This window comes from Papio anubis, chromosome 1 (genome assembly GCF_008728515.1).
Source record: "Papio anubis isolate 15944 chromosome 1, Panubis1.0, whole genome shotgun sequence".
NCBI lineage: Eukaryota > Metazoa > Chordata > Mammalia > Primates > Cercopithecidae > Papio > Papio anubis.
In genome coordinates this window covers 194284181-194301369 of record NC_044976.1, presented here as the reverse complement: position 1 = coordinate 194301369, position 17189 = coordinate 194284181, and the positions used below count along the sequence as shown (strand labels likewise).

The following is a 17189-nucleotide window of genomic DNA, read 5'->3' as shown; positions in this document are numbered from 1 at the left end:
GCCGCGCTCCTCCCCTCGCCTCCCAACACCCTCAGCTCCGGGCCGGACCCTCCCTCCTGCACGTGTCCTCCCCGCTCCCTCCCGAGGGGCCGCGCGCACGGGAGGACGGAGAAGCGGAAAGGATGGCGCTGTGACAGCCGGGCCGGAGCCCTCGCGACGGCCCACACCCGCGCCCTGGCCGCTGGGCCCGACGGTGAGTGCGCGCGGGCCCGGGGAGGCGGCAAACCTGGCCCCTCCCGGGTCCCGGGCAGGCTGCGGAGCCACCCCGGCAGAGGTGGGAGCAGGGCTGCTGGGAGGGCAGGAGGCGGGCGGCGCCGGCTCTCGCCGCCCGGCAGGTGCGCTGGGGCCGGGAGGGGGCCCGGCGGGGAGGCGGGCCGAGCGGAGGGGGCGGCGGAAGCGCTCCCGGCGCGGGGCCGCGGAGAAAGGGAAATGGGGCAAGATGGCTGGAGAAATCCGAACGCGCCCGGGGGCGCGGCGGCGGTGGTGCAGGCGGGGCAGGGCGGGCGGCGGCTCTGGTTGCGGCACCTTAGCGCGGGGCGGCGGCCCCTCCCACCTCTGCCCCGGAGCCGGCCGGGAGACCGCGGCCAAGTTCGGGTCCCAGCTGCAGGCATCTGAAGCCTGGACCCATCCATGCCGCGTTCGCCCATCTTTTTTGGAAATATCGAAGGAACCGACTTTGAACTCCGGAGGGATCTTTTCTTTGGAGGTCCCCCGATGCAGCCCTGAAGATGCACCCGCACTCCACACCTAGGAATTGCCCGCGCCCATAGAGGGCAGGAGCGCGGCCCTTTGTACTGGCCAAGAGTCAGCGAATAGGGAATTTGCAGCCCAGAGGCAATGGGTCATTTCCCTGTCGGGGTGGGCCACAGCCGATTTCTGCATCTTTTTGGGTATCCAGGCATACCCCTCAATATGTTTCACTGACTCCTGGGTTTGCAAAGTCCCTTAAGGTAGAATGACCCTATTTTCTGAACCAGCTGGTGGACAGAACCTTTGAATTTGGAAAATCCAGGCGATGGGCCTACTGAGCCAACCGCTCCGCCCATGGCTTCTAGCACCCATTCCAGTTGAGTAAGTGTCCAATCTGTGTTCAGACACCTTCACTGATAGGAAATCAGCACCCTTCCCCTGCCTCTGATTCCTGTTTGGGTGGCACTGGCTGCGAGAAAGTATTGCCTTTCTCACTGCTTAAAACCTTTTCCAGGAATATTTACCCACTGGCCAGCCTCAGTTCTGCCCTCTGGTCTCTACAAACCAGTCTGGGTTCTCTTCCCCAGATAGCTTTTTAAATATTTGAAGGCAGCCAGATGCGTTATCTACCCATAGCCTCTCTTATCACAATTAAACATGTCACCCTGTAGCTTCCTGGCCGACTCTGTTTCCTTACTTCCCTCCAGAGGGAACAGTGCTTGGGGCTAAAGAGGTTTGTATGTGGCTCAGCGTCCCCCGTCATAGGCTTTGGGGAGGTCACAGTGACACCTGGTTTTTCTGAACCTGAATCTTGCTTGCAGAGATGGAGTCCACAGCGTACCCTCTCAATTTGACCCTGAAAGAAGAGGAAGAGGAAGAAGAGATTCGGAGCCGGGAACTGGAGGACGGCCCGGCAGACATGCAGAAAGTACGAATCTGCTCTGAGGGCGGATGGGTAAGTAAGAAGGTGTGGAGTCCACACAGCCAGCAGAAGCAGGCCTGAGAGCCCAGCTTGCTTTAAGTCTCCTCCTCAGACGTGGGAAGTAAAAATAGCCCAGCCCGGTGTGTTTGCATTCCTGAGAAAACAGCTCTGTGGCTTTAAAAGGCAGTGCAGAGAATGGAGGAGGTGGTTATGGAAACAGTCCCTCAGCCATGTAGCTTGTCATCGTTCGATTGGAAGTCCTAGAAGCCAAGACCTGTCTCTCTCGTTCACCCACTTTTCCTGCACTGTGTTTGATGCCAGGCACATTGTAGGCACCAAGTAAATGTTGGTTGACTTACTGCTGGTTTGGAACCATTTTAAATAAGACTCGAGTCATTGGGTTGACATGAGAGGTTAGGCTAGTTGATTCTGTGTGAGCACCTCTTACCACAGTTCACACAGGAGAGCTGCCTGTCCAGCTGACCTGGATAGAAATGGTGGGCAGCAGGGAATACAGAGATTCAGGGTATACACACAGGATAGTATGATAGAGGTCAGTTTATACAAATGCAAATGCAGTAGATATTTATAGTTACAGATAATTATTCACAGTAGTTACTGGACTTCGTGGTAATTAGGCATGAATAGTAAACATTTTAAATAAGCAACAAATTGACATTCCTTTTCTCTGCTTATTTTCTGTTGTGTATAAACATTGTCAGTATACATAATATCCCTTGCTTCCATGAAGAGCCCCTATCCGTACGAGCATGGTACTTCTAAATTGTTCCCTACCACATGAGGGAACTGGGATGCAGAAAGATTATTTGCCTTGCCCTAAGGATACACATGAACACTGACATTTGTTCTTCAAAACAGGTCTTCTGAGCTGCACCCTTAAAAGTAATACATTTTACCATATGTATGCTATACCTTAATTTTTTTAAAAAAAAAAGTGCAAGCACAGGCTCTCAGTTTGCCAGTCTAGCTGTGGACGCTGCGCTGCCTTTGTCTCATCAGTGTTCTTTGCCCAACACATCCCTCTTCCCAATTCTGATCCAAGCAGGCGTCAGGTCCATGTAGCCTGGAACACGACCTCAAGGCAGTCGAAACTCAGGGCTTTGAGGCTCAATTGGTCAACCCAGAACATCTAAATGGAGAGCCTTGGAGAACAGGTGCAATAAAAGTGAATGTGTTGGGACAGTGAGGAATGAGCAAGATGAAGACCAACCATGCTTGGGTGGGGAAAGAAGGAAGTAACCAGAGGGGCTGGAGGAGGGACTCCAGCAGCTGGTGGTGCTGGGGATTGGGCATTTGTGGCCTCCAGGCAATCAGCCATCCATCCACAGTTACCAAGCACAGTGTTGGGCGTAAAGAGTGTCTTTTTTCCTGATGTAATTTCCAGTCTTGTGAGCAAGACAGGGAAGTAGACATAAGTAATAGTAAGCACAGTCTGCAGAGTGCAGTGGTGGAAGGCTGTAAGGATGCATCAGGAGCCAAGAGGGGGCATGCCTCATTCAGGCTGAGAACTCCAGGGCTTCCTGGACAAGGCCTAATCTTGAGCAGTGAGCAATTTTGCCCGTACCCCTGGACATTTGGCAACATCTGGAAACACTACCCCCTTTCCCCACCCCTGGATATTTGGCAATATCTGGAAACACTTTTCGTTGTCTGACTTGATAGGGGTGCACTGGGGACTGGGAGATCCTCCTGGCACCTAGTGGGTAGAAGGGGTGCTGCTAGACATCTACAGTGCACAGGATGCCCCCCCCACCTGCCACCCACACACATACACACACACAAAATAAAGAAGTAACTGGCCCAAAACGTCATCGTGCTGAGGTTGAGAAACCCTGCTCTAGGGCATTAAAGTAGAAGAAAAGAGTCTGTTTTAAAAATACGTATTTTGGTTATAGAGAATTATGTTAGGGTGACCAGTGAAAGCTTTTCAAGCATAAGAACTATGATAATATATTAGGATAAAATTCCATAGACTTGAAATAGAAATACAATTTTAAGTAGGAAAAATAAAAAATGTACTTTGAACTGAGTCTTAGTCATGATGGAATCAGCCAAGGTAAAGGGAAGGGGGTTACACTCCAGGCAAGAGGACAGCACAGGCAAAAGCACTGGGGAGAGGAGCTTGTGTGCAGTTAGTTAGGAGCAGCTCCTGCAGCTGGAACCTGAAACTCATGGCAGGGAGAGGAAGGGGATCAGGCATAGGAGGCGAGGCCAGGCCAGGGGCCAGAGCCAGCCAGGAGGACATGGAGTGCTACGCTGGTGAGTTTGAGCTTTCTCCTTAGCTCTGTGGAATGAGGCCTTAGCCCATCTTTCTAAGGGAGGCCTCAGGCTCTCTACAGCCACCATGCTAAGGCCTGTGTGGCCTGCTAAGAAAGCAAAGCTTTGGCATCAGACTTTCTAGCTCTGTAACCTTGAACAAGTTACTTAAACACTCTGTTGTTTTATGGGTAACGTAAAAGTGAGGTAGTGATCCCCATGTCCCTAGTTCAGAGGATTCAGTGAGAGAATATATTTATGTGATTGAGTGTCCTATACAGTGCTTGGCACATAGCAGGCACTCCATCAGTGGATCAGTACAAACTCACTCCCCTGAGATCCCTGCATCTTTGCTGGGTGGCTGCAAGGCTTTAGTGAGGCTGTGCAAGGTGTAAGCACTTTACAACATTTACCCTTTGAGATAGCGTTGGAATGCCAGCTTCCTTAGCAGAGCAAGGCAGTGCACACAAGCTAGAGGAAGAACACTTGTCCAGGGAGCCCTTGATCTTCTGAGGAAAGGGAGGAGGGCAGGGATTGAGGGTCCCTACCTGCAAGGCCAAGAAGGGGTGTCTAGAGGTGGTACACAGACTGCCTGACTTCTCAGTTTTGCCCAGGGCCGGCCCTGTTTACCTTCTGCTGTGTTCAGCCAGATAAAAGGCCTCTGTGGAGCGAGGGGAGGCCTGCGCAGCAGGGCCTGGCTGAAGGATCACTCCATTCTCACAGAGGCTTGCTGTGAGGAGAATTTCTAAGCCACTGCACTGTGCCTCTGGAGCATAATGTGGGCTTGTTTGAAGATCCTCCGTGGCTCAGTCATCAATAGGAGGAGATGAATCCTGCACCAGCCCCCAGCTTTCTTCCTGCAGCTTCAGGGCTCCTGGTACCTGATGTTTCTACCAGGCCTAGAATATGTTACCCCCCTAAGAGTATTGATGGCCCCTCTGAAATGACAGGCATAGCCAGTCCTGTTCCCATTTTATCAGCAAAGGGAAAGGGACTATAAATAGGTATGGCCTAGATCTGGAACTTCCCAGGGAGAAAAAAAGGCCAAAGAGACAGTTCTTTAAAAGCCTGGGAAGTGGGAAAGGAGTGGGGTGGAAAATTCCTGGGCTGACTGGCTTTCCAGGGCAAGGAAGTCTGAGGAAAGCCTGGAGACAAATCCGTCTTACCTCCTTGTATTTCCCACTTAAGAGATTTTTGTCCATTCTTACTCCAAAGAGTAGGCTCGGTTTTGTGACAGATAAAATGTAATGATTCTCTGAAACAGTTCCAAGTGGAACAAGAGAAGGGAAATCCAGAGAAGATTTGCCTAGATTGTATATTCAAAAACACATTTTTCAGTGTCTACTAGCTACAGGAAGTGTCCTGGGCTTAGGGAGGCAAAAAGGAGTAAGTACAGGTCCTGCCTTCAACGGCTCAGATTCTAACGGAGGGAGCAGACAAACCAACCGAAAGAGTTCTGCAGTGTGATGAGTGCCCCGGGAGTGTGGAGCCCAGGGCATCACAGGGATGTTTGGGTGTGCTCACAGCATGGCGCAGAGCGGGCTTCCTGGGGAGCAGGGATTTGGGGCCGAGTCCTGGAAGATGGGCGGGTGTCCGCCAGACCAAGAAAGGGGAGGCCCTCCAAGGCCAGGGGAGAATATGGGCCAAGGTGTAGGGGGCATCGGGGAATGGTTGTTCAGGGAACTGCACACAGCTGAGTACAAGCGGAGCACAGAGCTGGGGAGAGTTGAGCGTTAGTCATCAGGGAGGCAGCTGTGCTCAGTATTGCTGGATCCTTGGGGTCACGCAGTGCTGGGTCCAAGCCGCAACCCCACCATTTATTGGCGATGACATTAGCCTGGAAATGAGACCTCTCTAAGCCCATATTCTCCTTGATTAAGTAGGGGCACGGTGGCTCACGCCTGTAATCCCAGCACTTTGGGAGGCCGAGGTGGGTGAATCACCTGAGGTCGGGAGTTTGAGACCAGCCTGGCCAACATGGTGCAACCCCATCTCTACTAAAAATACAAAAATGATTACAGGGGCACGCATGGCGGCGTGCGCCTGTAATCCCAGCTACTAGGGAGGCTGAGGCAGGAGAATGGCTTGAACTCGGGAGGCAGAGGTTGCAATGAGCCAAGATCGTGCCACTGCACTCCAGCCTGGGCAACAGAGCAAGACTCCATCTCAAAAAAAAAAAAAAAAATAGGCATATCTGCTCCACCACAGGCCCGTTGCGGGGAATAAATGAAGCAGTTACAGGCCCTTTCCTAGTACGTGCTTCCTATGTGTGAGGTGCTGTGGAAGGTGGGGAGAGAACAAGGGGGCTTCCTTGGGTCAGGGAGGAAAGGCCAATGTGACTGATGGCCTGAGCCCTGAAGTGGCCACAGGCTGTATAGTGTATGGACACTAATTTTCTAAACTGAGGAAAAACAATATCATAATCACCCAGACCCAAGATACAGCTTTGGGAAATAGCTTCGAAGGCAAGAATACAAAATAACCAGACTGAAACAAGCTGTCCAGTGCCTTCTTACCACTAAATAGGATGAGCTTTGGAGTAGGATTTTTAATGACTGAAATAAGAAATACAGTTAAAAAGAGGAGGGTGGTTTGGGTGGCTTGGATGCCTTGGGCTACTGAGGAGCCCCCTGTTACTGGGGCCAGGAAGCAGAGGAACAGGGGAGGGATGGAGTCTTTTGGGCTTTCTGCCTACCTGGTCTAGGATCAAAGTGAATGAGTTTGCTCTGGCATCTCATTACATATATTAAGCTCTAATTAGCCCTTCTTTCTTACTCTTCATGCTCTTGTGGATCGGAAAGGCCAAGTAGGGCCCCTTCTCTCAGTGGCTGTACTCTGGGCAGCTTTGGGTCCCAAGTCTAACACTTTGGTTAGTACCCTTGGAAATGCAGTGCCCTGGAAACCCACAAAGATCCCATGGAGGGCAGTGATCCTATTCAGATTCACAAACCCAACTCACCCCGCCCAGGGCCGAGGGTCTTTTTCTGGGGTGGGAGGGAATTGGGGGTGAGTGTGTTGGTGGGACACTTTGTCTGGGTGTGGGTGGCTTAAGTCTTGGGTCAGAGGTGAGCCGTGAGCAGCTCTCACCACAGCGCAGGAGGGTACAATGTCCCGGTATCCCCCAGCCAGTGATCATGGTCGGGAGTTTTGTTCTCAGGGTGCTGCTTACCTTACCTGAACGGGGGGTGGCAGCTGCGGTGGTGTGCACAGAAGGACTGTGCTCTTGCCCTCGCTGGCCTCCAGCAGCCGTATGAATGTGGACAGTCCATTTTCCCCTGCGTCAGGGTCCCTCGCCTGACCTGTGAGAGGACGGGCTGTCCCAGGCTGTCTGTAAGGTCCTGTGCGCTCTGAAAGTCTGTCTGCTTGTGCCTGTTCGTCAGTGTGAAAGGGCTGTTCACTCTTCTAGGTACCGGCCCTATTTGATGAGGTGGCCATATATTTTTCCGACGAGGAGTGGGAAGTTTTGACGGAGCAACAAAAGGCCCTCTACCGGGAAGTCATGAGGATGAATTATGAGACTGTCCTGTCCCTGGGTAAAGCTTTGTTTTCCTTGGTCTCCTGGAAGCTCTGAGCCCAGAGAATTGTTTCCATGCCTCTCTTCTCTGCTATATCCAACATCCCTCTCTCCTGAACTTAGACTCTGCCTCCTCAATGTCTGTGCCCATTTAATTTCCAATTTTTGATTTGGGCAGAATATAAATATTGTGCCATCCTACTCAGCAACCCGTGCTGCCTCAGAACTGCCCCCATTCAACCCAGGCATTCACATTTAAGGGAAAAAAACTATATAACCTTAGAAATGTCACCATAGATCTGGGCCTGTGCCCCACTGTTCCTTACAAGAGAAGGCAGGCATTGATGTTACCCTGCCAGCCTCAGAAGTCTGGGGACATATCCTCCCAAAGACTGTTTGCTCCTCTCCCCAGCCCCCGCCCCAACTTGATATCACACATCTTATCAGCAGAGTGTAACCATTTGAAGAGATTTCCCAGTTTGCTCATACAGGTACCAAAATGTTAATTGGATCAGCAGCTGCATTCACCCTCTTGCCTGCTAAGTGCAGTTCTTTTATTATTGGTGCCAATACCATCCCTCATTAGGAGAGATCTACCCATTCCCTTGGACAGACCTATTTTCCATTATCTTTTTTCTTTAAGTATCCCTGAGCCTTTTTCCCCTTGTTTTTCACAAAGAAGGGGAGAGTGGCTCTTAAGTATTTTAAAGTACTTATTTTGGTAGTGCTCCAGGACAGTAATACACAGCTGTTACCTATTTTATCTCCTATAAACAGAATTCCCATTCCCTAAGCCAGACATGATCACCCGGTTGGAAGGGGAGGAGGAGTCTCAGAATTCTGACGAGTGGCAGCTCCACGGAGGCACCTCTGCAGGTACTACAAGTAAAGCAGTTCAGCGTCCATCCAGCTGGGAACATTGTGAAGTGGGATTTTCAGTGTACATTCCACGGGGTATTTAAGAGGTAGAAGGATTATGGGCTTTGGGGTTTTGAAATCTCCCTCTTTGCAGTGCTAAATGTGTGACTTTAGGCAGCTGCTTTTACCTCAGAGCTTCCATTCTTCCTCTATCAGCTCTGAGTAACAAGACTCGATGTATGACCTTCTATGTGGATGAAGCAAAATAAGGCTTGTGCAGCGTTTGGTCCAGTGCACCTTCTAGCCGAACAGGGCTACCTCAGTAGTGTACCATGTGCCTCTGCAAACTAAGAAGAGTGAGAGGAAGCACGCTTCCTGAGTTACCTGGCTTCCTGTCCATTTCATACTGGATAGAAAAAGCATTAGCAGTCATAGTATACATTTGAGCAAATGTATCTAAGAAGTACCTAGTCCTTTGTCAAGAAAAATGGTTATTGAGGCCGCAGTTGAATAGATATAGCATTGCTTCCAGACTGCCAAAATAGTTTTGTCTTTTCTCCAGAAGAGTTTAAAATGCCATATTTCACTGACTCTGAGACATGTTTTTCCCCCATTGCTTTACTGTCTCTGAAATTGAGAATGCCTCTTAAAATCAGTGGCACATCGTAGCTTAATTAGTAGTGTTTTCTTTCTTAATGGCACATAATGATGCATCCTACAACTGATGGCATTTTAGTTTGGGTGAGATAGGGTAATTTCCCCAAGTCATACTCAACTTCTGTGACCACCTCCTAAATATAAAGTGAAACCCGGTTCCACTGTTAATGTGCAAGAACTAATTTTCTGCCTTATAAGCTTAACTTTGCTAAGTGTGGTTTTTGCTATAGGTTTTCTTGGTTCTAAAGGGATATGAATCAGGCCATGATGCATCTCTGTAATATTATATGGTAATATGGTTTACATTTGGCTTCTCATTCACATAAAAAGTATTTTGACGCAAACATGGCCCCCAAATTATTTGGTCCAAGCTTGGTGCCTCTGTTCAATTCCCAGCTCTGCCACTTTCTGGCTTGGCTCCCTTGGTGTATTATGTAACCTCTGTAGCCTCCCCTTCTTCATCTGCAAAGAAGGAACAGTGATACTTAGAGTTACGAAGAGAACTAGGTGTGGGTAGTCCATATAAATTGTCATATGGATAAGGACTTAGGCAATGTTACCTGTTATTAAAGTTACTACTTTTGGTGAATCTCAGAGTAAGGTATTCTTAGCATTTCAACCCCCAAAAATCAGGGTATAAGCCATTTTACTTACTGGCATTATTTTTGCCCCTCACTATTTGTCTCCCAGAAAATGAAGAATCTGACGTAAAGCCTCCAGACTGGCCACACCCAATGAATGCTACCTCCCAGTTTCCTCAGCCTCAGCACTTTGACAGCTTTGGCCTCCGTCTGCCTCGGGATATCACAGAGCTGCCCGAGTGGAGTGAGGGGTACCCCTTCTACATGGCCATGGGCTTCCCAGGGTATGACCTCTCGGCTGACGACCTAGCTGGGAAGTTTCAGTTCAGCCGGGGCATGCGGCGCAGTTACGACGCAGGGTTCAAGCTGATGGTGGTGGAATATGCCGAGAGTACCAACAACTGCCAGGCTGCCAAGCAGTTTGGAGTATTGGAAAAAAACGTTCGAGACTGGCGCAAAGTGAAGCCACAGCTTCAAAACGCCCACGCCATGCGGCGAGCATTCCGAGGCCCCAAGAACGGGAGGTTTGCTCTGGTGGACCAGCGTGTGGCCGAATATGTCAGATACATGCAGGCCAAAGGGGACCCCATCACCCGCGAGGCGATGCAGCTGAAAGCTCTCGAAATCGCCCAGGAAATGAACATTCCAGAGAAAGGGTTCAAGGCAAGCTTAGGTTGGTGTCGAAGAATGATGAGAAGGTATGACCTATCTCTGAGGCATAAAGTGCCCGTGCCCCAGCACCTGCCGGAAGACCTGACTGAGAAACTCGTCACTTACCAACGCAGTGTCCTGGCTCTGCGCAGGGCGCATGACTATGAGGTAGCTCAGATGGGGAATGCAGATGAGACGCCCATTTGTTTAGAGGTGCCATCACGGGTAACTGTTGATAACCAGGGCGAAAAGCCTGTCTTGGTCAAGACACCAGGCAGGGAAAAACTGAAAATCACAGCAATGCTTGGTGTCTTGGCTGATGGGAGGAAGTTACCTCCATACATCATTTTGAGGGGAACGTATATCCCCCCGGGGAAGTTTCCCAGTGGGATGGAAATCCGCTGCCACCGGTATGGGTGGATGACTGAAGACTTGATGCAGGACTGGTTGGAAGTGGTGTGGAGACGGAGGACAGGAGCGGTGCCCAAGCAGCGAGGGATGCTGATCTTGAATGGCTTCCGGGGCCATGCCACAGATTCCGTGAAGAACTCCATGGAAAGCATGAACACTGACATGGTGATCATCCCAGGGGGTCTGACCTCACAGCTTCAGGTGCTGGACGTCGTGGTCTACAAGCCACTGAATGACAGCGTGCGGGCCCAGTACTCCAACTGGCTTCTGGCTGGGAACCTGGCTCTGAGCCCAACCGGGAATGCTAAGAAGCCGCCCCTGGGCCTCTTTCTGGAGTGGGTCATGGTCGCGTGGAATAGCATCTCAAGTGAGTCCATCGTCCAAGGGTTCAAGAAGTGCCATATCTCCAGCAACTTGGAGGAGGAAGACGACGTCCTGTGGGAAATCGAGAGTGAGTTGCCAGGAGGAGGAGAACCACCAAAAGAATGTGACACCGAAAGCATGGCTGAGGGCAACTGAAGGGAAAGGGAAAGGTAACCACTCAGGAGTAGATACTCAGTGCCTTTGCTGATTGACATGCCCTTCTCTCTTTCCGCTATTTTTCTGTTTTTAAGTTCACTTAGAGCCTACAGTGCAGTAGTATAGATCAGGGGTCTCCAGCTCCCAGGCCACAGACCATACCAGTCCATGGCCTGTCAGGAACTGGGCTGAACAGCAGGAGGTGAGCGGCATTACCACCTGAGCTCCACCTTCTTTCACATCAACAGCGGCATTAGATTCTCATAGGAGCACGAACCCTCTTGTGAACTGCGCATGCAAGGGATCTAGTTTGCATGCTCCTTATGAGAATCTAATGCCTGATGTTGTGAGGCAGAACAGTTTCATCCCAAAACCATCCTGCTGCCCCCCATCCCGCACGCCCTGGGTCCATGTAAAAATTGTCTTCCATGAAACCAGTCCCTGGTGCCAAAAAAAGTTGGGGACTGCTGGTATAGATAACAGACCGTTAGCATTTTCTCCTTTATATGGAACATTTATTGTTTGATTTACTTTGTTTCTATTTTGCTCTGTGGCCTGGACCCAGAAACACTTGTATAATAGGTGAAATGAACAAAGAACAAGCTGCCAGAACATCTGAGAGCTGTAAAGTTGAAATTATTTGAGCCCAAAGAAGCATAGTCTGGCATTGTTCAGTTCACACAACATTTTGTCTGAAAAGCCAACTTTTTTCTTTCCCTTTTAAATTATGCTGAACATTTAGGGCCAGTATGTGTAACTGTGTAACTGACATGCTGGGACAGTTGTACTCACTTTTGCTGGCCTGTAGGACCATGACATAGGGAGACCATTAAGTGTGCCTTCAGTACAGTGTCCTCTGGGCCTCAGGTCTCAGTCCTGGAGCTGTCTACACAGTATGCCACCAACGAATAAGAGTAATAGCGTCTGCTTGCTTTTCCCTAGGGAATTCAGGGTTTTTGTTTTTTTTAAAAAAAAAAAACATCTTAGTCTCATTATGACCTTCACATGGGCTATTACAATAATTTCCTGTAGTCAGCAGATGTCTGAAGGAAGGTATTTTTAAACTGAATCTTTACACCAAAAAAAGAAAACAGGGTGCATATCTAGGACTCTAAGTGAGTAAAGTTTGAGGGCTGAAGACAATAGGCCTGGAATTTTCTGGGTTGAGTACACAAGAAGAGCGGCTTTCAAAGGAAAGTAGGAATGGAGGCCTGAGAGAATAGTGAAATGACCCTACCCACCTACACCTCCAGAAAGGAGAAGGATGAGCATGTACAGCAGGGGGGACACCCACAAAGAACAAACAATTCATTTACCTCTTTGTTCTTATCTCCCTAATTATAAATTAATTTGATCCTCTAGACAGTGTTTTATATGAAGGAAGAAGCCACCTCTTTCACAGAGGACCTGAAACCATCAGCCATCTTCACACATTCTTTTTCTTTTAATTAGGTGTTTCCATCTTCCTTGCTTTTTTCTCCAAATGAAATGCTAATGGGAGCCTTCTTTTACCCACTTCAGCTATATAAGTCTGTATGTGTTTCAAAGAGTGACTTACGTCTCCTTCCTTGTCCCCAAATTAAATTGTACTCATATTGCTGAATCCCACTGTAATTCTGGGATCCCTGGAATTATAATAGAGCAAGGATAAGTTCTTACTATTACATTCAAAATCATCAAAATTGCTTTTTTTCCCCCTTGTGTCCTCCATGTTTTGAGAAACCCCATGAATCCTGCCTCCCTTTTCTGCTGACCCTTATCTTGCCTGCGTTGGACTTCAAACTGAATTACACTGAGTTTCCATCTTTTCCTCATTTACCTTTCGCTTTTCCCTCTCCTTGTTAGATAACATTTTTGTGCACTTTTAATTTCCTAAGCTCCTTACCACCTCAGGGACATGATTAAACACTTCCAGAAGAGGAAAGGAGAAAAAGCTATGCTGAGTTGCATTTATGAATGTTGGCCTCTAATATTGGTCATGCGCTTTTGCTCTTCTAGACTGCCACCATTCTCTCTGCAGCTGCTGAGGAAGTGATGGGAATAGACAGATCCACAGTGAATAGAGATTTGGGAGACCAAGTTGGCATAAAACTGCCTCTTGTCATCCATTTGGAAATCTGACTGGTGGAATTATTATGTCTGTTAAAAGTTATACCAAAAAGCCAAGGGTTAATTCATTTAGGTTCTCTCTGTTTTCCAGCAAATGGAACTCTGATTGAAACAGCTGGAGAGGAAAATCCTCAAGAAGATTATTCCTGAAAGTGTGGATGCGCTGGATGCACAGGGAACATCAGGAAAAGGCCACGGGGCTCTGAACAGCCCGGATTCAGACAGCAGCCTATACATCCATCCCAGGACACAGACCAGCCTCTCCCCACACCATAAAAGGTATCAGAAAAGTCTAGGACCTATCATTTCATCAGAGACATGCTCAGAAAAGAAACTGCTTCTGCCCCATTTCTTGTTTTGGAGATTACTCCATCTGTCCATCAAAAGAAACCTGTAAATATGAACGAACAAAGGTTATTTCCTGGAGAAAAGACAATTTGTTCAACACCAACAGGGGACTCATCATATGGGCACAACTCTGGTGTCCTTCTATGGAGAAAACCTCAAGTAAAGTTTTATTCTGCCTTTGAAAATGCTTCCAAAAGTAGACCCTGTCCCCACACAGGTCAAGACTACAGAGAAGGCTTTGTAGAAATGTGTCACTTACATACACCTGCTACTTACACATTTCCTCTTTTGGAAAAATGAGATATTTAGGATAACAAGAAAATTAAGACATACTGGCCTGGTGCCAGCAGATGGCTTTTCTATAGACAAATTAGGTTAGTCTGGAAGATATAGGTTAAAATAAACTATGCTGTTTTATTTATCTTCCCAACCTGATTGGCAGCTAGACTTTTTTTAGGGTCTCATTTAGTGGCCCTGTTTTTTTCATTATTATATTTAATGATAGGGCAGGATTTCGTATGCAAGCTCTTGTTTCTCAGGCTGCCTGCAGAAGAAGTCACTATAAATTATCTGCTGTCTACATGGTACAAGGCCCATTGACTCATTTGATGCTTGTTTTGTTAATTTCTTTAATATTTTTATCACAGGGGCAGTGGGAGGGCTTGGGCTTTTAGCCACAGTTGTTTTAAGACTTCTGCTCTCCTGCCCTGCAGGAATAGGTGGGAGGTCATTGAATTTTTACACTATAGTAATTTGCATTCCCACATAAGTTTGAGTGTTACAAAAACATTCCTTTAAAGCGATCTGTGCTACAAAAAATATGCCAGGACTTCACAGACAAAGCCATTGCTAGAAATGTCATTCCAATGATCAAATCTGGAAACAGGCTGCCATAACCACTTTTCCTTCCTGTAGACTCAGCTCACCTGTATATTAAACTGTTCTTGGCATCTTGAAACACCTATTTCTACTCAGGTACTCATTTTCCTATTAGTGATTCACCTTTCTGATCCTTTTAAACCAGTTTTCCCCTAAGGGGGGAAATTTTACTTAACCTCTAGTATCTGAACAACTGTCAATATTTGAATTGTTTCCCCATTTGCTTTTACCTGTACTGTATTCTTGGTCATCTCAAATGGCATCTAAACCCAGCTACTTTGCATTCCAGAAGTTTCCATTCCCTCCAATTCCACCTAATTTTTCATCTGTCCTAGTTACTGGCTCTTTCTTCTTTATGTCTTATTTCTCTTGCTTTGGGAGCTTAAAAGATTTTACAAGACCTAATTTTGGGTTCCTTCCTTGGAGCCACCATTACCCTGCCGAGAAGAGTGGAAAATGGGTTCAACTCCTGTTTCACTCCACCAACACCTCCGTGAGTCTCATCATCGGCTGCGCGATGATGCTTTACAGGTTGCATAGCACTGGAACTTTCCTAGAGTAACGGCTCTGCTGCCAGGGTTTCTCTGGGCTCATTCTTCCACTGACTTAATTATGATCTATGCCTAACAGAGCCCCAGTACAACTATTTTGCAGAATGGCTGTTACCCTAGAATTACTATAGCACATATTGAGACATAGTTGTACTCCCTAGTAGATAGGAACTGACCCCAACAATAAACTTTGATAATAAAGACAACAGGCTATGGTGGTTTTATTTCTTTACCTATTAGCATTGTGAAAAGTTACATTCAAGCTGTTGGCTGCACCTTATTCTCCATCCAATTTGGTACCAATATATTACATCTTTGAATCAAAAAGTGTTCATGAGATGCAGTATAATTAATACTGGTATCTGTGAAGACACAGAGAAGAATATGCAGTGGGGCAAGTTTGGCATAGCTTTTTTTCTCAGTCATGTTTTGTATGCTCTCAGCAATGGTACATTACCAAAATCACATGAAAGAAATCCCATAAAGGGATCTGAATTTTAAATGAAAGTATGATGAACCCATAGGTCTTAATTATGCACTTTTAGTAAAATTAGTCCTGACAATTTACAGTGCCCATAAAGTGGTACTCGATTCTCCAGGAATAATCTGGCAGTGTTATTTTTCCTTTTTAACCCATCAGCATTAAATGCTGAGCCACTCTCCAAGTCTGACCCCTAGACTAAGCTTCCATACTCTTCCTCCCAGAGGCATTTTGGGATGAGTCAAAGGCATGGTAGGACACTGGCATTTACCTGTGGTCATCACTTCAGGCAATGGAAAGGAAAAGTGTTTGAGTAACTCTGTCCCTGGTTGATCAGAGAAGTGGGTGATAAAGATGATAAGAACGTGCTAAATAACAAACCTGCACACTTGTACCTCTGAACCTAAAAGGTTTTTAACTCAGAACAACAACAAAAGAACATGCTACGCGAGTCCTCCCACCTGCCTGGTAAAGTACAGCCAGCCTCATCACACCTGGTTTTGCACAGTGATAAATTCCTGCAGGAAAAAAGTTTTATTCTAAGTCTGAAATTACATGGTTTCTAACAGCTTTTTCCTTGTTAATTACTTTTCTACATGATGCTTAATAATAAGCTTTTGTTTCTTAACCTAATTAGAGAAGAGATTGCACTCAGAGTCCCCAAAGCTGGCAATAGTGTTACAGATGGAACCAGCCTTTGGTGGACAGAGTTCAGATGTTTCAAGAGGCTCTTGTGAAAATGCTAAGTATTACTGTTTCTACCTTCCTGCCCTGCACTTTACCCCATCTCCCTCTTTAGAAAATGATTTCACAGGAAAACTGGCATGAAGAGCAGATAGTAGAGTGTAGACCTGAAATACATGAGGCAAAGGGAGTCCTCCAGCATTCCATGGTCCCGCCAGGTGGGTAGGTGACTAGGAATTCAGGCCAGGTCATAGAGAGTAGTGGGAAGTTTTCCTGTTTGCAGTTTCCTCTGTGCTGTACATACAGCCATACAGCCTATGGAACCTGACATTGCAATGGACAGCAGGACATGGTCAAGGCTCCTGGCTGCCTCTCCATCTATGGAACTATGAAATTTCACACATACTCCCTAGGCAGCATTAAGCCCCAGGTATATAAGTAGTCCAAACCAAAACTATATTGGAGTATTTGTTCAAATTCTTCCAAGCCCTTAAAGTTCTTATGTAGTTTCTCACCCAAAATTAATGGCTTGTGCCAAGAACTGAAACTAAGCTATTGATTTTTTTTTTCCAAGCCTTAATCTATACATAAGAAATTACATACCTGGCTAGGTGCAGTAGTTCTGGCCTGTAATCCTAACACTCTAAGAGGCCAAGGCAGATTGCTTGAGCTTAGGAGTTCACAACCAGCCTGGACAACATGATAAAACCCTGTCTTTAGAAAAAAAAAAAGTTTGTAATTACCCAGGCATGGTGGTGCGAATCTGTAGTCCCAGCTACATAGAAGGTTGAGATGGGAGAATCACCTGAGCCCAGAGGTCAGGGCTGCAATGAGCCGTGATCACACCACAGCACTCCAGCTGGGGTGACAGAGTGAGACCCTATCTCAAAAAGAAAAAGAAAGAAAAGAAATGGCATACCTTAATTGGAATCTGCTTTTTAATCTTTCTCATCTAGTACATTATTTTGAGAAGTCTCTGCCAAGCCCTCATAAAGCAGACAATTTTCATATTTCTGTAGAAGGCAATATTCCTTATAATATTTAATAAACAACAAAG

General features: G+C 47.2%; 1 protein-coding gene across 4 annotated transcripts; it reads left to right on the top strand.

Moving 5' to 3' along the window:
• Positions 1-305: 305 nt before the first annotated feature.
• POGK (pogo transposable element derived with KRAB domain) lies at positions 306-15173 on the top strand. 4 transcript variants are annotated; one of them, XM_009192958.4, is made up of 6 exons: positions 306-335; positions 1512-1645; positions 7296-7422; positions 8181-8279; positions 9609-11094; positions 13281-15173. In XM_009192958.4, exons 2-5 carry the CDS (start codon positions 1514-1516, stop codon positions 11078-11080), a joined length of 1830 nt encoding a protein of 609 aa, XP_009191222.1. In that variant the 5' UTR covers positions 306-335; positions 1512-1513; the 3' UTR covers positions 11081-11094; positions 13281-15173. The 4 variants fall into 4 exon arrangements, with proteins under 4 accessions (XP_009191222.1, XP_031514811.1, XP_031514816.1 ...); XM_031658956.1 differs by lacking the exon at positions 306-335 and having other exon boundaries at positions 545-1645; positions 9609-10411; positions 10466-11094; positions 13281-15170; XM_009192964.4 differs by lacking the exon at positions 306-335 and adding an exon at positions 546-1071.
• The last annotated feature ends 2016 nt before the right edge of the window (positions 15174-17189 follow it).

Coding starts and splice junctions, on each gene's coding strand:
- POGK (XM_009192958.4), top strand. CDS start 1,514: ATGGAGTCCACAGCGTACCCTCTCAATTTGACCCTGAAAGAAGAGGAA. Junction 1,646..7,295: donor TCTGCTCTGAGGGCGGATGG/GTAAGTAAGAAG, acceptor TCACTCTTCTAG/GTACCGGCCCTATTTGATGA. Junction 8,280..9,608: donor CCACGGAGGCACCTCTGCAG/GTACTACAAGTA, acceptor TTTGTCTCCCAG/AAAATGAAGAATCTGACGTA.